The sequence below is a fragment of the Monodelphis domestica genome, chromosome 3 (genome assembly GCF_027887165.1).
Source record: "Monodelphis domestica isolate mMonDom1 chromosome 3, mMonDom1.pri, whole genome shotgun sequence".
NCBI lineage: Eukaryota > Metazoa > Chordata > Mammalia > Didelphimorphia > Didelphidae > Monodelphis > Monodelphis domestica.
The window spans coordinates 242,682,300-242,706,911 of NC_077229.1; the positions used below are offsets into that span (position 1 = coordinate 242,682,300).

At 33.6% G+C, this 24,612-nt stretch overlaps 1 protein-coding gene across 1 annotated transcript in view; it reads right to left on the minus strand.

Moving 5' to 3' along the window:
• DOK6 (docking protein 6) overlaps positions 1 to 24,612 on the minus strand; it is a 721,700-nt gene that overhangs the window by 429,194 nt on the left and 267,894 nt on the right. The window contains exon 3 of the mRNA XM_001365868.4: positions 1,639 to 1,753. Coding sequence (XP_001365905.2) covers positions 1,639 to 1,753 — 115 coding nt within the window. The remainder of the gene's footprint in view (positions 1 to 1,638; positions 1,754 to 24,612) is intronic.

A 24,612-nucleotide genomic window follows, 5' to 3' on the forward strand; every position in this document is an offset into this window, starting at 1 on the left:
AATTATACATTTCCCCTTGTTGGCTATCTTAAAAAATTGAGAAGTTTTTCTCTGACTAGTGGTTGCCAAGTCCCTTCATGGTCACCAAATAAAATGTAAGGGGGGGGGGAAAGGAGTTATTTTTGAAAGGGTTGAACTGGATTATTTAAGAGTGTGTTCACCAGGAATTTATATTACTTCCAAAAAGGTTTATTTACAATTTATTTACAAAATGTAGAAATAGTGAAGTAAGGAAAATCAGAGAGAGAATAGGGTAAGATATCTAGCCTAAGAACTAAGTAATTACTCCTGGCCCCTAGCCCAACCCAGGGAGGGAGAGTTTGTTTTTAGCTGGCCTTGGAAAAACTGAGGACCTGGGGAAAAACCTTCTCAAGAGGCTAGTCTCTCCTGAGGCTACTTTCTTCAGAAAATATCCAGGAAAGGAGTCAGCTCTTTTACTCATCATGTGTCAGTCCAACAGTCTCATGAGGTACAGGGTCTCTGGTACAGTTAGCAGGTTTGTCCTTCAGCCTGCACTCCAAAGAATGAAAAAGTCCCTCTCACAGGAAGTGACCACACCTTTTGTAACTTCCTGTGTCTTCCTCCACTTTTTACTTGGACAAATAAATCATAGTCTAAAACTTTGCTTAGGACTGTCCAGGAGGCAGGCAGTCAATTTTGATTCTTCACCCACTATTTGCACATGTGTGTCACAGACCTCTCATTTAATGATTAAATGGGATGTTTACACTTTTGGTGATTAGATATAAAAATGGGCAGATCTTCCCACTCAACTTTAAGTAGGGTGTTCTAAAAATAGGCAGGGGTTACAATTTTATTCTTCATAATCAGGGAGAGTTAATTTTAATCTTCACAAAGGTCAAAATGAAAAGATTTCACAATGTTTCGGATATGTGGGGTGAGCAGCAGGGACAATTTCAGCATTATACTGGGGATCTAGCCCTAGGTGACTAAGAATATAATAATAACTTTCATAATAACTTTGAGGTCAGTCCTTTATCAAATATATCAAACTATTGCTTATCAAGACACAATTCTACTTTAACTGAAAAGTTTATATTGTATAACACAAGGAGTTCAAAATAACAAATACAACAAATGTAACCTCATATCTCAATAATATAATAGAGCTTCAAGAACCATCATTAAAATCCATTTGGAAGTTTATTTATTTTTGGACTGTAACAGCTGTGCGTGCAATAAAGTGCTTAAAGTTCAGTTTTCTATCGTCTTGAGACTTGGACTGTGCTTTGTTGCTCTTCTGCAGTGACAGCGTTATTATTATCCTACCAAAAGCTTAGCACTATTTGGCAAGAACGTGAACATACATCCTAAACTCAACCGAATCACATCACACCAGCACTATTTATTTAATTCAAAGAGTGAGGATAGAGGACCTGCAAAGTCCTCAGACCATATGGGAGCAACATTCAGACAAAAGCAGATAATAAATGAGCATCCAAAACATCCATAAAAATCAATATTTCCAGCTTCTTCCTAAAAATAAAATAAAAGATCTAGAACACATTCTCATTAAGATAAGGTAACCCATTCTGTATAGTATCTTAATCCATCTGGGGCATTGTTTTGGAAGCAGCTCAATTTTCTCAAGCTAGAGCAATGCTAGTAATTGCTTACCTGACTCACAGGCAAATGTCTTTGATGTTTCATCATGAAAGATAATTGCCACTGCATGCTTCTTGGTCTCTCGAGGCAGTCTGGTTATGTTTTTGATGTTGTGCAGTTCAGTTACCTTGAAAGAAAGAAATATATGTTTTAAACCAAGGATATAGTATAAATTTTTAATAACCAAAATATGCCATTTTCACTTTTTCATCCACTGCTAAAGGGTGCTTGCATTTAGTTTTTTCATTGTTTTAACTTTCACCCATAGATTTCATCCAATGTTATCTTGCCTTTGGCTATCAGAGTCAGGATTTGAGGGATTTCTGAATAAAACTTGAACAGTCATATAATTGACCTTCCTGACTCTTTGTGGAATTATTTAAGGAATTAAACAGTTTTCTGATTAAAGAAGAAAATGAAACATATTTAAAGGATGAGATTTTACAAAGCTCCAAGATAATATATCTTTGCTTATGCCCTTTATCTGCAGTTAAGTTCTTAATAACAGCAAACTTAAATTTTCATAAAACTATAAAGCATACTGATTTTTTGGGATATTATACAAATAGAAAATTTCTTGTTTTAATCTTTCCCCTCATGTCTTACAACAAATATGACATGAGGAAGATTCTTATATTTAATTCACTAAGTTTCATCTTTTAACATATATGTATCTCCATTTATATGTAGGCATATTTCTCTCTCAAATAATTAATAGATTTTTACTTCTGAATTATTTTTAGTGGACAAGAGGAAAAAATGAAGATAATATTAACCACTCCACCATTACGAGAATGTGATTCTTTTAAAAAGTTGTAAATAGATTTAACTTAAAATATTCTAAGGTTATATCTCATTAATAAAAGACATTTATTAAAAATCAGTATTTTGTATGTATGACATAATATAGAAGTGGTTTAAAACTACCTAGGAATTTCCATAAATTCAATTTAATATAAAACCCATTCTTTAAGCCTCAACAATGTACATTCTATTTGAAACTAAAAGCTGATATTAAGTTTACCTGAGACATGGTTCTAACTCTCCTGTACATTATAGTCTAGTACTAATACAATTATTAATGTCCTATATCCAGATGGCAAACTTATGGCACATATGCCAAATATAGCACATAGGACCTCTCTGTGAGTACACATACCATTACCAACCAGAGTTAATTACTAGAAAGGCAGAGGGACTGGAGCAGAGCTGCTCCCTTACCCCTTTCTACACTATTATCACCCCCTCCTCTGCCCAGCAGACCAATGGAAGTGCTTACTCCTTTCCCTGAGCAGAGTTCTCAGGCCACTCCTCTCCCTTTCTCCCTCCCTTGTCTGGGGGTAAGGTGGGGGCATGGCATTCAGTCTGGGGTGGGGCAGGGCATGGTATGGGGTTCCTAAAAGATTAACCATCATTGTCCTGTATTGAAAAATCCTTATGAGCAATGTTAATTAACTAGGCATAGAACTTCAATAAACTGAATAACTGTCAATCATATAAAGTTTTCCTAATAAATCTTACAAATATGTTTATAATAAAGACTTAATTAATAATTAATATTTTTAATTTTTATTAAATTAGAATTAATAATTAATTAGTAATTAATTATTATTAGATTAGATTTAATAAATTAAATTAGAATTAATAATGGGGGTTGCTGGGTGGCTCAGTAGATTGAGAGACAGGCCTACAGACAGGAGGTCCTAGGTTCAAATCTTGCCTCAGACACTTCCTAGATCTGTGACCCTGGGCAAGTCACTTAAACCCCATTTCCTAGCTCTAACCACTATTTTGCTTTAGAACCAATACATAGTATTGATTCTAAGATGGAAGGTAAGGGTTTAAAATTTTAATAGCAAAAATATCATCATCATTACAAGTATTCATTAAACAACTTTTACAGTAACATTATATAAGATAATTTAGAATCTGGTAGTTGTAAGAGACTTTTTTTTTTGTTCTAGACCAATCTTTTAACAAGCAAGAATTCCTACTCTTCTCTTCCCTTTTTATTTTTATTTTTGTTTAAGGATAGAATTCATGAATGTGTGTATGTGTTTGAGGAGATAGGGAAAATATATTGGGGAGTGAAGGTGATTTAAAAACAAAAAATCAATAAAAAATTAAAGGCAATATTCTTTTTAGAGGAACTAATACTAGAGATTATTTTTTAAAACTCAAGGTGGGAATTATTTCATTACTTTGGACACTGTTCACTACATATCTGATCAGTATTGGATAATAGATAGTGTTAAATTATTCTCCACTGCAATGGATTTCCTTTCTCTTAGAGGATGCTGTATTGGATTGACTCTTGTCCTTATGCATTTTTATTAAATCTTTAAGGGAAAGACAAGGACAGCTGCAGGCCTATTTTTCTCATTAAATGTATACTTTATGAGGTGAGCAGAACCAGGAGGACATTGTACACATTAACAGTAATCCTGTAACTATGATGAACTGTGAAAGAATTAGCTGCACTGTTCAAGACAATAACCCAAGTAATTATAAAACCTATGATGAAAAATGCTATCCACCTTGAGAGAGAGAGAAGTAATGAATTCTGAGTGCAGGCTGAATTATACATTTTTTCTTTGTTTTGCAACATAGCTTATATGGAAATATATTTTAGCATGATTTTACATGTAAAAGTGGTATCATGGCTTCTTAATAGGTTTGTAAGAAGGTAATTTTAAATTCTAAATTTTTATAAATGATTGTTAAAAATAACCAAATATTTGAAAATTTTAAAACACACATAAACACTTTAGAGACTCCTATGGACAGGGCATGCTGCAAAGAGTCACACAAATCATCTTGCTGGGCCTCTTGGGGGCAACATTTATTTGCTAGCTTTTTGACTCTGAACAAATTGTTATAGCTCTCTGAACTTCAGTTTCCTTATTTGTAAAAACAGAGACAATAAGACTTGTACTATACTTTTAAGAAAAACCTTTTGTCAACTAAAAATTACAATATCAATGTGAATCATTTTTAATATTCTCATGTACAATTTGGGTACTTTAGGGTAAAAAAGGCAACCAAGTGTGCAACTGAACAGTAAAATACAGCCCATGTAAATATGAGAAAACTTGGAAAGATTCGTTTAATATTGGGAGTGATATTTTGTAGTATAGCAATGTAGTTGACAAATTTATATTAAATAGGAGAGGACATGTTTTGTGACTTCTTGGCTGTTTTGGATTAATTTCCATAAATTAGCTAATTTGTTTTACCAAAGCTGCCACCTTCTGCTTTTGTCTTTATTATTTTTTTCAAAAATTCTTGCTCTTCATTGACCACAAGGGGTAAAGGTTAAGAAAATGAATACATTGCCACAATCCTATCCCTATTTTTCATTTCTGGAAAATAATTCATGATAAAAGCTTCATTGAAAATAAAGAAAGACAGAATCTGAAAGCTGGGAGGGTTAGGGTTAAGGTCAATGATAAAAAATGAAACTCTCATAACAAATATACACAGTCCTTGAAAAAAAAAGTTTTCATTGAACATGTCCAAAAATGTGTGTCTCATTCTATGTTTTATGTACACAACTTCCTTGGAAGGAGTGTAGGTGGCACGTTCTATCTTTAATCTTTGCACTCAGGATTTATCTTTTCATGCAGAATTCTAAGGCTATTCAAAATTTCATTGGCAATGTGATTATCCTTCTACAAATTGTTCTCCTACTTATAACTTCACTCCATATCAGTTTTACTGGCCTTTTCAGTCTAGACACAATTTGTTTTGTCATTTCCAAAGGAACAGTAATATCATGTTATATGTTTATCTATGACTTTCTAGGTCAATATCTCCTTAGTTTCTAGTTTGGGGATCCTAAGAAGAGAGCTGCTATAAGTATTTTTGTACATGTAGATCATTTTCCCCTTTCATTTTCTTTATTAAAACCCTATTGTTCTTGACAATACTTCTAATATGTAGGGACACATTATAGATTCTTTTCTAGAAATTAAAAGTATCTAGGTCCTGAAAAAATGGTATAATGGAAATAACATTAGATTTATATGCAAAAGACCCAATTTTAAATCCTTTCCCTTCTTTGTACTACTTGTATGACTTTAGACAAAGCTGTTTACCTCTGAGTAAAACAATTTGCCTACATGATTTCTAAGGCCCTTCCAGTTCTAAAACATGTGATCAGCTAATGTTATTCAAAACACACAATTTTGGATTTCTATAACACTTCAATTAACAAAAAAACCTCAAGACTCCTTACACATATAATGTTTACAATAAAATACCCCATTTACAAGGCATTTTCTAGACATATAGGTCACATACTAATATATTCCATTAATAGGACATCACCTTATTAAGTTTCTGAATAAATAAGTAAAAATAAATAAAGTTACTTATAAGTACAGAAATTCAGAAACAAAGAGATTAAAAAATTTGGCCATGATACTCCATGCTTAGTAGCAGAGATGAGATTTTATGATTGTTCTAATTCATTCCAGTTATTATTTATCACAGAAGAAATTTTTTAAAAGTGGTTATCAGAGAAGGAAAAGATGAAACAATTGAATTTTGAAAATTGAAAAATTCAAAAGAGGAAACAAATGATCAATTCATTATAGATCAGAATATTGAATTACCATTCAGAGGTACTTTTATCAACAAGAGAAATATTTGTTCATATTGTGCTGAATATGAAAATAAAGATCAGATTTAAAGTGTTCTAAGAGTAATTAATAAGGCAAGAGTCCATATATTATATGAAATTATTTCTCATTATGTCATGAGTCAGAGATATAAACCCATATGAATTATACAAATAATTATTCTATTCCATTACTAAAGGATTAATATCAGTTTTAAAAAATTTAGCCACCAATAACTGCAAAATGCATCTTTCCCCAAATATAAGAAGATAGATATATTCTATTTTCTAATATATCAGGTAGTTATTTATATCTACGTGATTAATAAAGATCCAGTTTCCTAAAAGCCTTATTTACAATGGAATCATTGAAAAATACTATGATCTCATTTTCCTCTGTTTCCCCTGTTGTCACATGGGTATATTATAAATGTCTGAATGGCAATGTATATCTGTTATAACCAAGGACCTCACAAATATGTACTTTAACCTTCAGTTTAAAACTTCACTAAAACCTTTGCAACACCCTATATTTAGTGACTACTTTGTTCATATAGTATATATAATAAATGTCTACTTTTTGGTGGCTTAATCTCTGTTCAACCATTTGACGGACATCTGAATATATATTTAAAACTAGTAAAAATCAAAACAACCAATTTTCAATCATTTACTAAGCACCAACTCTGTACAAATACTAAGAATAAAAAAATCCCTAATCTTGAGGAACTTACATTCTTTTTTTCATTTTAAACCCTTAACTTCTGTCTTAGAACTGATATTGGTTCCAAGGCAAAAAAGGGTTAAGGATCCGGCAATGGGGTTGTGTGACTTGCCCAGAGTCACATTGCTCAGAAGTTTCTGAGGTCAAATTTCAACCCAGGACCTGACACTATTCACTAAACCACCTAGATTCCCTACGATCTTGCATTCTAATTAGAGTCATAAACATATATAAATATATTTTGAATATGTATAAGGAGAATAAATCTAAGTTAGCAAAATACAAAATGCTTATGGAGGAAACAAATTAGTACTGGGGATATCAGGGAAGGTTTTAAGTAGAAGATAGTCTATGAGTAAGTACCTTGAAAGAAAAAAAAAGGATTTTATGAGGAGAAATGAAGAGTGACATGGAGAAAACCACTTGCATAATCATGGAGGTAAGAGATAAAGTATAATAGGTAATGAATTGAAATAAGGCTATTTTGACAGTGTTACAGTGTATAGGTAAGACACTAATGTACGGTGAGTCTGGAAAGATAACCTTTTGTTCATCCTATAGGTAACAGAATCACTGAGGTTTATTGAACAGGGCAACAAACATAGTCAGATCTATGCTTATCAGTCTTGTGGAGGGTGAAGTAAAGTGGGAAAAAAAACACCCTTGAGACTAGGAAACTAAATAGGAAGCTATTATCATAATATAGATAAGAATTGAAGGTCTGAAATAGGGTGCTACCTATGTGAATAGGAAGGACAGGATAAATATATATATATATATATATATATATATATATATATATATATATATATATATTTCCCTATGATGTGCACTGTAGAGATAGAAAGACATATTTAACAACTAATTTGATATGTTGCATGAAAAAGATTTAGGAGTCAATGATAATACAAAGTTATGATTCTCAAAGTCTGGAACAATGTTGGTTTTTTGTCAGAATTTTTTTAAGTTTGAAAAATGATGTAAATTTTTGGAGTATATGGAATGAATGGGTTCCCCTTTGGGTATTTGGAGGTTGAGATGTCCCTGGGAAATCCTATTTGTAATATACTATAGGTAGTTCATGAATTTGGACTGGACCTAGTGGTCAAATCATCTACGAAATAAGTAAATAATCAATTAAACCCATGGAAGTTAGTGAGAAAGACAGACAGAGACAGAGACACAGAGAGAAGGCCCAGAAAGACAGCAAACAAAAAGACTTGGAAAAAAGATGCCTAATTTAACTAATGACATAATTACATGTGTTCGTTTTCTTACAAAGTGTAACCAAAGAGGACAAATCTTTAGAAAAATAAATAAGCTTAATTTCCATCTGTAAATAAATGCAATGCTTTTCTTTGACTGCTTTAATTGTCTCTATGAGACAATTCTTTTCATTTTACAGTTAATGTCTAATTCTTAAACCGTTATTGAGTGACAGGTTTCTTTTGGGATCATTAGATTTTGAATTTATTTTTGAATTCTAATTTCTTAAATAGTTCAATGTAAAATAAAGAGTACTATGAATTTTCATAGTTACCTATTACATAATTCAGAATGAATGTTTTATGTCTGGGGTAGGAGCCAAGAAAAGCTGACTTCATTTCTTTTATAACTACATTTAAGGAAAGTTTTTGAATATGTGTTTCAGTGATTTTACAGGTAAAAAATGTAGTTAACTAGTACCAAATAGGACTTATGACTCTCAGATCTATACCCTCTCAGAAACTGGAACAGAAATAAAGAATACCACATAGATTTTAACCTAATGCTAAAAGTGCTTGAGTTCTACTGTTTCTCAATGATACAAAAGGGAGTTCATTTCCTACCCTTAAAGCAACAATATTTGAAATATCTCCCAACCATTCAATCTTGGCATCTTAATAGAGAAAGTTGGAATTGATCTTATTTAAATAGACTTGATACAGGAGCCTTTGCTTTCTCAAATATAAGATCCACATCAAAATAGTTTCACATGCTGCTCACTATTATGTTTTGAGAAATTTCATCTGAAAACTGTAATGGTTTAAAAAAAATTAACGCCTAGTTTTCCCACAGGAATCTCTTGGCCTATCGCTTATTGACTTTTTGTTCACCTTTGTCAGATGACATTTGTGTTTTATTTCAATATCAACTTGATTAAAACCATAAAATAATGCATATACATTATCATAAGAATGATAATACATGTATGTAACATTTTTGTACATGTACATATATGTGGTATACTCACATTCTCTCACATATATTAATAGCTTGAGAGTCAGGAAGACCTGAGTTCAGGACCTAATTCTCACACATACTAACTATAGCATCACAGCCAATTTTTCTGAATTTCTCAGTGTAGTCAATTTGTTGACTATGAGGATTGCCAAAGGTCTTGATCATTATAGGTAGAGGAAGGGAGTTAAACAATTTCATATTTTTATATTTCTGCTAAAGACAGTATCAGTTGACACTTTTTGTGGTGGCAAAAAATTGGAAAATGGGGGCATGTCCCTGGATTGGGGAATGGCTGAACAGATTGTGATATCTGATGGTGATGTAATACTATTGTGCTAAAAGGAGTGATGAACTGGAGGATTCCTATGTGAACTGGAAAGATCTACATGTTGCAGAGCAAAATGAGTAGAACCAGGAGAACATTGTACACAGTAACTGAAACATTGTGGGATAATCAAATGTGCTAGACTTTGCTACTAATAGCAATGCAGTAATCCAAGACAACCCCAAGGGATTTATGAGAAAGAATGCTATTCACATCCAGAGAAAGAACTGTGGGAGTAGAAATCCAGAAAAAAAAACATATGATTTATCATTTGTATATAGAAGTATGTGATTTGGAATTTTGATTTTAAAATATTAATACAAAAATGAATAATATGGAAAGAGGTTTTGAATGATAATATATGTATAACCCAGTGGAATTGCTTGTCAGCTTCGAGAGAGAGGGGAGGGAAGTAGGGAGGAAGAGAACATGAATCATGTAACCATGGAAAAAATGTTTAAAAATTCATTTTAAAAGAAAGTTTCTGTTAGAATGATAGATGAAAGGTTTGGAGAGACGTAATCTACCCTTTGAGATGGACAAATTTACATTATCTGTCCATTTATCTATCATCTATGCAATCTACATCAGTTTTTTGAGGCATCTTTTCTTTTACATGACCCAAGATCACATATCATACAAACATTGAGTAGTAGATCTGGAAATGTTTTAAGACAAAGTTTCCCATACATTAACTTTGCTCCCACTAAAATTGTAATATTAATAGCAATTAGTGGAAATAAAAATATTTATTTTTATTAAATATAATGGATAAAATTATTTTGACATTTTATTTAATTTTAACTCATTTATAAATTCCATGTTTTATAATGTATACATCAATTTTAGTATAGTACTACATTATGATTTATGAGTGAATAAATAGGTAAACATATAAGCTTATACTTTTAATATCAGCTCAGATCTCATTTTTATATTTCTCTGGAAACATGATCCAAAAGACCCAAGATTAATGTACTAAGATGAAAATTACATGGAATAAATGTTAAAGCCTTACACTTAATCTCAAGAAACTATTTAGGTAAATTTAGGACAAGAAAAGCATTTTGGACAGAAGTTAATTTGAAGAAAAAAACTATCAAACCTTTGGGATGTTTAATGACTCCTAAGTTCAATTTGATGGACTCAGCAGTGTAATATGCCAGCCATATGAGACAAATTTCTGTTTTCTGGTTATCAATTTCATTTTGAAGGATTTGATGACTGATGTTCTGCCTTTCAGAGTCCTGAGACTTCCAAAATCTTGACTTCTGAAGAATAGACCTAAAAAAGCATTCCTTAGAGATTCATACTTAACCTCTCCTACGGCTATTTCCAGGTAATTCAAAGATGATTTGCTACCAGGAAATCAGGACATTTGGAAGACATTGTCCTATTTGAGAATGACTAAATCTCAGCTGCAAGACACTTAACATCAACTTATGATTTTATATCACTCCTCTAAGTAATAAATCATGTTAGGAATTCTAATAGCACAAGCATACAGCCTTGCTTGAATCTGAAATATCAGCTTCTACTTAATTATTTTTAGTTTTATTTTTTTCTGACCTCCCTGATTTCAATTTAGTTCACTTTGTTTATCACACAACAGCATATGCATGTATGGCCTAGACTGGGAATCAGTTTAGGAAGCAACCCTTGTGTGAGGCTTAGAGTTCTCTTTGAAAAAATGTCCAAGGAAAAACCTCATCCTCTCTTACAAACAACTTCCAGTTTTCATAAAATAGTGGATGGGAGGAGTACAGGTTAGGTGGAAAAATTATGAAAAATTCACTGAGCTGAATAGTTTCTTTCTAATTATTTTTATTTTTAAAGAAAGGTTAATTAGATAACCTCTATACTACAGTTTATAAGAATGACTCTACTAGGTATAAATGAAGATGTTGAAGGCCAAAACAACATTTTATAAACACATTGAGATGTACCTGAATGAAGTAAAAATGGAGATCTATTACAGAATAATAACATTTCAAAATAATCTAGTTATTGGATATCAAACTACATTTCTGTTTTCTAAATATTTCATAGACAAAAGCATCAGAGAAATTTTGAGAAAGGAATGACATTAATAGAAACATCTATTTTACATAAATATGTAGGAGAAGAAATTCTCAAATGAAAGTCTTCCAATTTGGATTTATCTGTAAGACATTTTCCCCCATCCCCCTCAAGGAAAATTTTTCTTTAAAAAATTATAAGACATTGTGCTGACAAGTTTTATAAGTCATTTTATAAAATAAATCAATTAATACCTAAATACAATAAAAAAAGAGACCAAGCTATCACTCTTTGTTGATGATATGAGGGTCTAATTAAATAATCCTAGAGAGTCAACTAAAAAGCTAGAGGAAATAATCAACAACTTTAGCAAAGTTGCAGAATACAAAATAAACCTACATAAGTCATCAGCATTTCTATATATCTCAAACAGATCTCAGCAGCAGGAATTAGAAAGAGAAATTCCATTCAAAATCACCCTAGACACTATAAAATACTTAGGAATCAATTTGCCGAAACACAGGAACTATATGAACACAATTACAAAACACTCTCCACACAACTAAAACTAGATCTGAGCAATTGGAAAAACATTAACTGCTCATGGGTATGACAAGCTAACATAATAAAAATGACCATCCTACTACCCAAACTTATCTATTTATTAAGTGCCATACCCATCGAATGTGCAAAAAACTTTTTTACTGAATTAGAAAAAAAACCATAACAAAGTTCATTTGGAAGAATAAAAGATCAAAGATATCCAGGGAAATCATGAAAAAACTGCAAAGGAAGGTGGCCTTGCAGTACCAGATCTCAAACTAAACTATAAAGCAGTGGTCATCAACACAATTTGGTACTAGAAAGAGACCAAAAGGAGGATCATTGGAATTGACTTGGGGTAAGTGACCTCAGCAAGACAGACTATGACAAGCCCAAAGATTCCAGCTTTAGGGACAAAAATTCACTATTTGATAAAAACTGCTGGGAAACCTGAAGACAGTGTGGGAGAGATTAGTTTTGGATCAACACCTCACACCCTACACCAAGATAAACCCAGAATGGGTGAATGACTTGAACATAAAGAAGGAAACTATAAGTAAACTATGTGAACACAGAATAGTATACATGTCAGACCTTTGGGAAGGGAAAGATTTTAAAACCAACCAATACTTAGAAAGAGTCCCAAAATATAATATCAATAATTTTGATTATATCAAATTAAAAAGTTTTTGTACAAACAAAACAAATGCATCCAAAATTAGAAGGGAAACAACAAACTGGGAAACAATCTACATAACAAACACCTCTGACAAAGGTTTAATTACTCAGATTTACAAAGAGCTAAACCAGTTGTACAAAAAATCAAGCCATTCTCCAATTGATAAATGGGCTAGGAACATGAATAGGCAATTTTCAGTCAAAGAAATCAAAACCATTAATAAGCACATGAAAAAGTGTTCTAAATCTCTTATAATCAGAGAGATGCAAGTCAAAACAACTTTGAGGTACCACCTCACACATAGCAGATTGGCTAACTTGACAGCAACAGAAAGTAATGAGTGCTGGAGGGGATGTGACAAAGTCAGGACATTAATTCATTGCTGGTGGAGTTGTGAATTGATCCAACCATTCCGGATGGCAATTTAGAACTATGCCCAAAGGGCACTAAAAGACTGTCTGCTGAGGAAATATTTGTACTCAACATGTATGCACCAAATGGCATAGCATCCAAATTTCTAAAGGAGAAACTAAAGGAGCTCAAGGAGAAAATAGACAGAAAAACTATACTAGTGGGAGACCTGAACCTTCCTCTATCTGAACTAGATAAATCAAACCAAAAAATAAATAAGAAAGAGGTAAGAGAAGTGAATGAAAGCTTAGAGATATTAGAGTTAGTAGACATGTGGAGAAAAATAAATAGGGACAAAAAGGAATACACCTTCTTTTCAGCAGCACATGGTACATTCACAAAAACTGACCATGTATTAGGGCATAAAAACATTGTAAACAAGTGCAAAAGGGAAGAAATAATAAATACAACCTTCTCAGATCATAATGCAATGAAAATAATAATTAGTAAGGGTACATGGAGAGGTAAATCAGAAATTAATTGAAAATTAAACAATATGATTCTCCAAAAACGGTTAAAGAACAAACTGTAGAAACAATTAATAACTTCATTGAAGAAAATGACAATGGTGAGACATCCTTTCAAAACTTATGGGATGCAGCCAAAGCAGTACTCAGGGGAAAATTTATATCCTTGAGTTCATATATTAACAAATTAAGAAGGACAGAGGTCAATGAATTAGTCATGCAAATTAAAAAACTAGAAAGCAAAAAAATTTAAAATCCTCAGATGAAGACTGAATTAGAGATCCTAAAACTCAAAGGAGAAATTAATAAAATTGAAAGTCAAAGAACTATTGATTTAATAAATAAGAATAGAAGCTGCTACTTTGAAAAAACAAATAAAATAGAAAAAGTACTAGTCAGTCTAATTAAAAAAAGGAAAGAAAAAACCAAATTGAAAGTATGCAAGATGAAAATGAAGACCCTAACTCTAATGAAGAGGAAATTAAGGCAATCATTAAAAACTACTATGCCCAATTATATGGCAACAAATATGGCAATCTAGGTGATATGGATGAATACTTACAAAAACATAAATTGCTTAGACTAACAGAGGAAGAAATTAATTACCTAAACTCCATATCAGAAAAAAAAATTGAACAAGCCATCAAAGAACTCCCTAAGAAAAAATTCCCAGGTCCAGATGGATTCAATAAATGATTCTATCAAACATTCAAAGAACAACCAATCCCAATATTATACAAACTATTCAACAGAATAAGCTAAGAAGGAGTTCTACCAAATTAATTTTACAACACAAACATGGTACTGATCCCAAAGTCAGTAGGGTCAAAAACATAAAAAATCATAGCAAGAAAACTATAGACCAATCTCCCTAATGAATATAGATGCAAACATCTTAAATAGGATACTAGCAAAAAGACTCCAGCAAGTGATCAGAAGAGTCATTCACCATGATCAAGTAGTATTTATACTAGGAATGCAGGGCTGGTTCAATATTAGGAAAACGATCCACATAATTGACCATATTAACAAGCAAACTGACAAAAATCACATGATTATCTCAATAAATGCAGAAAAAGCCTTTGATAAAATACAACACCCATCCCTATTGAAAACACTAGAAAGTATAGGAATAGAAGGGACTTTCCTAAAAATAATAAAAAGTATATATCTAAAACCATCAGCAAACATCTGCAATGGGATAAACTCGAAGCCTTCCCAATAAGATCAGGAGTGAAAAAAGGATGCCCATTATCACCCCTATTATTTAACATTGTACTAGAAACACCAGGAGTAGCAATTAGAGAAGGAAAAGAAATTGAAGGCATTAAAATAGGCAAGGAGGAGACCAAGCTATCACTCTTTGCGGATGATATGATGGTCTACTTAAAGAATCCTAGAGAATCAACCAAAAAGCTAGTCAAAATAATCAACAACTTCAGCAAAGTTGCAGGATACAAAATAAACCCACATAAGTCATCAGCATTTCTATATATCTCCAATCCATCTCAGCAGCAAGAATTAGAAAGAGAAATTCAATTTAAAATCACCCTAAACAATATAAAATACTTAGGAATCTATCTGCAGAGACAAACACAGAAACTATATGAACACAACTACAAAACACTCTCCAAACAATTAAAACTAGATCTAAATAATTGGAAAAACATTGATTGCTCATGGGTGGGATGAGATAACATAATAAAAAATGACAATCTTACCTAAATTAATTTACTTATTTAGTGCTATACCCATTGAACTAGCAAAAAAACTTCTTTACGGAATTAGAAAAAAAAAACATAACAAGGTTAATTTGGGAGAGCAAAATATCAAGGATATCCAGGGAAATCATGAAAAAAAAAATGCAAAGGAAGGAGGACTTGCAGTCCCAGATCTCAAACTATATGATAAAGCAATGGTTATCAAAACAATTTCTTACTAGCTAAGAGACAGAAAGGAGGATCAGTGGGATAGACTTGGGGTAAATGACTTCAGCAGGACAATCTATGATAAACCCAAAGATTCCAGTTTTGGGGACCAAAACCGACTTTTTGATGAAAACTACTGGGACAATTGGAAGACAGTATGGGAGAGATTAGGTTTGGATCAATATCTCACACCCTACACCAAGATAAACTCAGAATGGGTGAATGACCTGAATATGAAGAAGAAAACTATAAGCAAATTAGGTGAACACACAATAGTATACTTGTCAGATCTTTGAGAAAGGAAAGATTTTAAAACCAAAAAAGACTTAGAAAGAGTCACAAAAAGTAAAATCAATAATTTTGATTACATGAAATTAAAAGGTTTTTGTACAAACAAAATTAATGCATCCAAAATTAGAAGGGAAGCAACAAATTGGGAAATAATCTTCATTACAAAACGTCTGACAAAGGTCTAAGTACTCAAATTTATAAAGAGCTAAACCAGTTGTACAAAAAATCAAGTCATTCTCCAATTGATAAATGGGCAAGGGACTTGAATAGGCAGTTTTCAGATAAAGAAATCAAAACTATTAATAAGCACATGAAAAAGTGCTCTAAATCTCTTATAATCAGAGAAATGCAAATCAAAACAACTCTGAGGTATCACTTCACACCTAGTAGATTGGCTAACATGACAGCAAAGGAAAGTAATGTTGGAGGGGATGTGGCAAATTTGGGACATTAATGTATTGCTGGTGGAGTTGTGAATTGATCCAACTATTCTGGAGGGCAATTTGGTACTATGACCGAAGGGCGTAACTACCTGTCCTTTGATCCAGCCATAGCACTGTTGGGTTTGTACCCCAAAGAGATAATAAGGAAAAAATACTTGTGCAAGAATATTCATAGCTGCGCTCTTTGTGGTGGCCCAAAATTGGAAAATGAGGGGCTACCCTTCAATTGGGGAATGGCTGAATCAATTGTGGTATATGTTGGTGATGGAATACTATTGTGCTAAAAGGAATAATAAATTGGAGGAATTTCATGGGGACTGGAACAACCTCCAGGAATTGATGTAGAGCGAGAGGAGCAGAACCAGGAAAACATTGTACACAGAGACTGATACAATGTGGTACAATTGAATGTAATGGACTTCTCCATTAGTTGCAATGCAATGACCCTGAACAATTCAGAGGAACATACAAGAAAAACCACTATCTACATCCAGAGGAAACACTGTGGGAGTAAAAACACCAAAGAAAAACAACTGCTTGAATACATGGGTTGAAGGCATATTGTTGGGGATGTAGACTCTAAATGAACATCCTATTGCAAAAATCAACATGGAAATGGGTTCTGATCAAGGACATATGTAATACCCAATTAAATTGCATGTTGGCTGTGGGAAGAGTGGGTGGAGGGGAAAGAGGGAAATAATGTGATTATTGTAACCAAGGAATAATGCTCTAAATTGACTAAATAAACTTATTCAAATGGAAAAAAAAAATAAAAGAACGTCTGCCCTTTTACCCAGCCATTGCACTGCTGGGTTTGTACCCCAAAGAAATAATAAGGAAAAATACATGTACAAGAATATTCATAGCTGCACTCTTTGTGGTGGCCAAAAATTGGAAAATGAGGGGATGTCCTTTAATTGGGAAATGGCTGAACAAATTGTGGTGATTGAATACTATTGAGCTCAAAGGAATAATAAAGTGGAGGAATTCCATGGGAAGTAGAACAACCTCTAGGAAGTGATGCAGAGTGAAAGGAGCAAAACCAGGAAAACATTGTACACAGAGACTGATACACTGTGGTACAATCGAACATAATGGACTTCTCCATTAGTGTCAATGCAGTAACAATTCGGTGGGATCTATGAGAAAGACCACTATCCACATCCAGTGGAAAATTGTGGGAGTAGAAACACCGAAGAAAAAGTCGAGTGGGATATGATTGGGAAAGCAGATTATAAATAAACATCCTAGTGCAAACACCAACAACATGGAAATGGGTTCTGATCAAGGACACATGTAATACTCAGTGGAATTGCATGTCAGCTATGGGAGAGGACTGGGGAGGGGAGAGAGAATAGAAAATGATTTTTTCTAGCCAAGGAATAATGTTTGAAATTGACCAAATAAAAAAATAATGTTAAAAATAAATAAAGTAATTGGGTTGGATTTAAATATAAATAAATAAATGCAATACAATATAATACAATACAAATATTTATAATTCTGATCCAAGTTCTTTCCTTAAACTATATTTTCTAAACACAAAGATATTGCATTAAGTGTTACAGATTTCATCTTGGTCTTTTTCAAGCCTCTGTTCATAGGAATAATACTATAACAACAGTGATAAGCTAAGGAATCATCCAGCAAAATGCAGAGCACTTGGGGCATATGAGCTTCACTGCCTCAGGCATGATGACAAATTATATGAATTTTAACAAAGGGTTTTCATTTTGGAATGCAGACAACCTCTTGAAACATATGTTGGTATGGTACTTTTCTGAACGGTGAAGGATTTTTTTGTTGTTGTTGATCAACAGTATGATTCAGTCAGGATCTGAAAGCACAGAGAAATTAGAGATGGCAGCGAAGAGAGATACAGAGTAACTTCTGCTATGTGCATGGTTGTAACAGCAAAAATGTGGGTTTCAAGACTGCGAATTGCCAAAACTGTAAAGATAATTTTTAATGTCTTGATTTAAATAAAAAATAAGTGGTCGCCATGGGAAAAATTCCCAAATATGAAAATACCCAAGTCAACTGGGTTTTATGGAGATAATTAATACAAATGAAGGAATTAAGGAATGGGAGAGAGAGAGAATAAGAGAAAATAGTATGAAGCCTTAAGAGAGACTAGTCAATATTTTATCACTTACCACAAGATTTGTCCCAAGCAAAATTCCAGTCCTTCACTGAAATCCTCACCTCCTGAACTTTCATAGACCCAGCTCCTCCAACTAACTCCAAACTCCAACTAAGTTCAGAGAGCCAGCTCCTCCAAACTAATTCCAAACTCCCCCTCCACAGCGAACTCTAACTCCAACTATGAACTCCAACTCCTCAAATTCAGTAAGTCCCTTCCCTTTAAAGAAATTTTCTTTTATATCACCTCCCCTATATTTTCACGTCTACTGATCACAGTAGACACTTGATCCCAGGACTGCCCATTCATAGTTCTCACCACTCTTTAGTTCTCACCTTCTCTGGGTAGATTAGACCTTCACACCTCTTTTGTTAAGCTTGCCTTTTGTAAGTTTCTTGAAGTTTTAGTGATTAATTTAACCTTTATAGCTATTTAGCACCCTTTTGTATTAGATCTAAAAATAGACCTAGCTTAAGGTTCTACCTTTGCTATGAGTTAGGGACTTTTCATTGTTCCATCAAGAGTTTACAACTTTATCTTCCTCTAAGGCACTGTGTGAGCAGGGTGGAGTAATTTTAATCTTCTGAATACATTCCTGATAAAGTACCTATATTGTTACAATAGGGGAATAGCTTAACCAAATCTTTTAAGGTATAGTCTGAGCAATTTTAAGATTCACATGATAGAGACCTATTCTGAATAAATTGTAACGGGAAACTGCCTAGAGATACAGAATCTAGGTGATTCCTCTCCCTCAACTTTTTGAATTACTATTTTTAGCAGCAGAGAACTGGACTAATAGATAAAAGAAACTCCCTAACATATTTTGCTTAAAAATCCTAAATATGAACTAGTTACAGCTAATTTGTTAGGTTGGTGAAATCATAGACTCGGAGATTACTAGACATGAAAGGTGCTTTTAGGATCATCTTTTTAGAGTTTTTACCATAAACAATTTAATGAAAATTCTTGTAGCATAATAACCATTAGCTAGTTAATCAAGTTTGGATATAACATTCATAATTAAGTGACACCACATCCATCAAACATTAAAATGAATATCAGAGCACACTTCTTAATAATCAAAGACCTTTAAAATTAATGTGACTAGAGAAGGATAGAGTATAATTCTATATTCTTATTTCAACTCATAAATAATTACAATATTAATGTATTTAATGTGATAAGTGCACAACAAAATTGTAAGAAAAAATGATCATATGATAGGTAACATACACTGAAATATAAAATAAAAGAGAACTAAGAAACTGAGAATATCATTTGTGTGTCCTTTCTAAATGTAATTATGTCTGTCATGCTATAATCTTAATCTGTTGGAATGTTAGTACATATCTTAAAAGGAAAATAATTGCTAAGCTATACATCCTAGAGATTTATAAATGGAAACATAGTCTTCAGAGGTGGACTATGGTTCACACTTTCAGTCTAAGTAACATCTGTATTTGGAAAGCATAAGAATCCCTCTATCTCTGTAACTAGAGAGCAGCAAGCCTTCGATGGACTATAAAAAATGAGGAAGAACAAGGAAGAATTTATTCTTTTTTTTTTAATATATTTTATTTGATCATTTCCAAGCATTATTCGTTAAAGACATAGATCATTTTCTTTTCCTCCCCCCCACCCCCCATAGCCGACGCGTAAGTCCACTGGGCATTAGATGTTTTCTTGATTTGAACCCATTGCTTTGTTGATAGTATTTGCATTAGAGTGTTCATTTAAAGTCTATCCTCTGTCATGTCCCCTCAACCTCTGTATTCAGGCAGTTGCTTTTTCTCGGTGTTTCCACTCCCATAGTTTATCCTTTGCTTATGAATGGTGTTTTTTTTCTCCTGGATCCCTGAAAGTTGTTCAGGGACATTACGCCGCCCCTAATGGAGAAGTCCATTACGTTCGATTATACCACAGTGTATTAGTCTCTGTGTACAATGTTCTCCTGGTTCTGCTCCTCTCGCTCTGCATCACTTCCTGGAGGTTGTTCCAGTCTCCATGGAACTTCTCCACTTTATTATTCCTTTGAGCACAATAGTATTCCATCACCAACATATACCACAGTTTGTTCAGCCATTCCCCAATTGATGGGCATCCCCTCGTTTTCCAGTTTTGGGCCACCACAAAGAGCGCAGCTATGAATATTTTTGTACAAGTCTTTGTGTCCATTATCTCTTTGGGGTACAGACCCAGCAGTGCTATGGCTGGGTCAAAGGGTAGATATTCTTTTGTTGCCCTTTGGGCATAGTTCCAAATTGCCCTCCAAAATGGTTGGATCAGTTCACAACTCCACCAGCAATGAATTAATGTCCCTACTTTGCCACATCCCCTCCAGCATTCATTACTTTCCTTTGCTGTTATGTTAGCCAATCTGCTAGGTGTGAGGTGATACCTCAGAGTTGTTTTGATTTGCATCTCTCTGATTATAAGAGATGTAGAACACTTCTTCATGTGCTTGTTAATAGTTTTGATTTCTTTATCTGAGAACTGCCTATCCATTTCCCTTGCCCATTTATCAATTGGAGAATGGCTTGATTTTTTGTACAATTGATTTAGCTCATTATAAATATGAGTAATTAAACCTTTGTCAGAGGTTTCTATGAAGATTTTTTCCCAATTTGTTGTTTCCCTTCTGATTTTCGTTATATTGGTTTTGTTTGTACAAAAGCTTTTTAGTTTGATGTAGTCAAAATTATTTATTTTACATTTTGTGATTCTTTCTATATCTTGCTTGGTTTTAAAGCCTTTCCCCTCCCAAAGGTCTGACATGTATACTATTCTGTGTTTACCCAATTTACTTATGGTTTCCTTCTTTATGTTTAAGTCACTCACCCATTTTGAATTTATCTTGGTGTAGGGTGTGAGGTGTTGATCTATTCCTAGTCTCTCCCACACTGTCTTCCAATTTTCCCAGCAGTTTTTATCGAATAGTGGATTTTTGTCCCAAAAGCTGGGATCTTTGGGTTTATCGTATACTGTCTTGCTGAGGTCGTTTTCCCCCAGTCTATTCCACTGATCTTCCTTTCTGTTTCTTAGCCAGTACCAAATTGTTTTGATGACTGCTGCTTTGTAATATAGTTTGAGGTCTGGGACTGCAAGGCCCCCATCATATGTGTTTTTTTTCATTATTTCCCTGGATATCCTTGATCTTTTGTTTTTCCAAATGAACTTTGTTATGGTTTTTTCTAAATCAGTGAAGAAGTATTTTGGTAGTTCAATAGGTATGGCACTAAATAGATAAATAAGTTTGGGTAGGATGGTCATTTTTATTATATTGGCTCGTCCTATCCATGAGCAGTTAATGTTTTTCCAATTGTTCAAGTCTAGTTTTAGTTGTGTGGCGAGTGTTTTGTAGTTGTGTTCATATAGTTCCTGTGTTTGTCTTGGGAGATAGATTCCTAGGTATTTTATTTTGTCTAAGGTGATTTTGAATGGGATTTCTCTTTCTAGTTCTTGCTGCTGAGCTGTGTTGGAGATATATAGAAAAGCTGATGATTTATGTGGGTTTATTTTGTATCCTGCAACTTTGCTAAAGTTGTTGATTATTTCAATTAGCTTTTTGGTTGAATCTCTAGGATTCTTTAAGTAGACCATCATGTCATCCGCAAAGAGTGATAACTTGGTCTCCTCCTTGCCTATTCTGATACCTTCAATTTCTTTATCTTCTCTAATTGCTACTGCTAGTGTTTCTAGTACAATGTCAAATAGTAGAGGTGATAATGGGCATCCTTGTTTCACTCCTGATCTTATTGGGAATGCATCTAGTTTATCCCCATTGCAGATGATATTAGCTGTTGGTTTTAGATATATACTGTTTATTATTTTTAGGAATGACCCTTCTATTCCTATGCTTTCTAGTGTTTTTAATAGGAATGGGTGTTGTATTTTATCAAAGGCTTTTTCTGCATCTATTGAGATAATCATGTGGTTCTTGCTAGTTTGCTTGTTGATGTGGTCTATTATGTGGATGGTTTTCCTAATGTTGAACCAGCCCTGCATCCCTGGTATGAATCCTACTTGATCATGGTGAATGATCCTTCTGATCACTTGCTGGAGTCTTTTTGCTAGTATCCTATTTAAAATTTTTGCATCTATATTCATTAGGGAGATTGGTCTATAGTTTTCTTTCTCTGTTTTTGACCTGCCTGGTTTTGGAATCAGTACCATGTTTGTGTCGTAAAAGGAGTTTGGTAGAACTCCCTCTTTGCTTATTATGTCAAATAGTTTGTATAGTATTGGGGTTAACTGTTCTCTGAATGTTTGATAGAATTCACAGGTGAATCCATCAGGCCCTGGGGATTTTTTCTTAGGAAGTTCTTTGATGGCTTGATGGATTTCAATTTCTGATATGGGATTATTTAAGAATTCTATTTCCTCTTCTGTTAGTCTAGGCAGTTTGTATTTTTGTATATATTCATCCATTTCTCCTAAATTGGTGTATTTATTGCCATATAATTGGGCAAAGTAATTTCTAATGATTGCCTTAATTTCCTCCTCATTGGAGGTGCTGTCCCCCTTTTCATCTTTAATGCTGTGAATTTGCTTTTCTTCCTTCCTTTTTTTAATTAGATTGACCAGTACTTTGTCTATTTTGTTTGTTTTTTCAAAGTACCAGCTTCTTGTCTTATTTATTAAATCAATAGCTCTATCACTTTCGATTTTATTAATTTCTCCCTTAATTTTTAGGATTTCTAATTTGGTTTTCTGCTGGGGGTTTTTAATTTGATCGCTTTCGAGTTTTTTCAATTGCATTTCCAATTGATTGATCTCTGCTCTCCCTTGTTTGTTAATATGAGCTTTCAGGGATATGAATTTGCCTCTGATTACCGCTTTGGCTACATCCCAAAAGGTTTGAAAGGATGTTTCGCCATTGTCATTTTCCTTGATGAAATTATTAATTGTTTCTATGATTTCTTCTTTAGCTAAACGGTTTTGGAGTATCATATTGTTTAATTTCCAATTGGTTTTAGATTTGGTTTTCCATGTACCATTACTAATCATTATTTTTATTGCCTTGTGATCTGAGAAGGCTGCATTCATTATTTCTGCTTTTTTGCATTTGTGTGCTATGTTTCTGTGACCTAATGTATGGTCAATTTTTGTGAATGTGCCATGTGGTGCTGAGAAGAAGGTGTATTCCTTTTTATCCCTATTTATTTTTCTCCATATGTCTATTAATTCTAATTTTTCTAAGATTTCATTCACTTCTTTTACCTCTTTCTTATTTATTTTTTGATTTGATTTATCTAAATTTGATAATGGTTGGTTTAAGTCTCCCACTAGTATGGTTTTATTGTCTATTTCTTCCTTCAATTCTCCTAGTTTCTCCATTAGAAATTTGGGTGCTATATTATTTGGTGCATACATGTTGATTAATGATATTTCCTCATTGTCTAGAGTCCCTTTTAACAAAATATAATTACCTTCCCTATCCCTTTTGATCAGGTCTATTTTTGCATTGGCTTTATCAGATATCATGATTACCACTCCTGCCTTCTTTCTATCAGTTGAGGCCCAGAAGGTCTTACTCCATCCTTTAATTCTGACCTTGTGGGTGTCAACCCGCCTCATGTGTGTTTCTTGAAGACAACATATGGTAGGGTTTTGGATTCTAATCCATTCAGCTATTCGTCTACGTTTTATGGGTGAGTTCATCCCATTCACGTTCAAAGTTATGATTGTCATTTGTGGACTCCCTGGCATTTTGATTGCCTTCCCTAATTCTAACCTTTTCTTCTTCGGCTCTACCTTTTAGTCCAGTGATTTACTTTGAATCAGTCCCCCTTGTCCCCTCCCTTGATGTTTCCCTTTTTAGTCCCTCCCTTTTTGTTCCCTCCCCCTCCCCCCTCTCTTTCCCTCCCTTTTTGTTCTCCCTCTCCCCCTCCCCCCCTTGGTTTTCCCTTCTCCTTACCCTTGTTGGGTAAGATAGAATTCAAGATCCCAATGGATCTGGATGTTTTTCCCTCTCAGAGTTGATTTCCCTGAGATTGAGGTTTAAGTAACCCCCCCCCCCTCTCTTCCTCTCCTTCTTATAGGAGTTTTCTTCCCCTCCCCTTCCCCTGTGAATCTTTGTGTGAGAACCATTATTCTATTTGGTCTTTCTTTACCCCCTATTTATACATTACATTTTCCCCACATATTAGTATACATAGGTTGA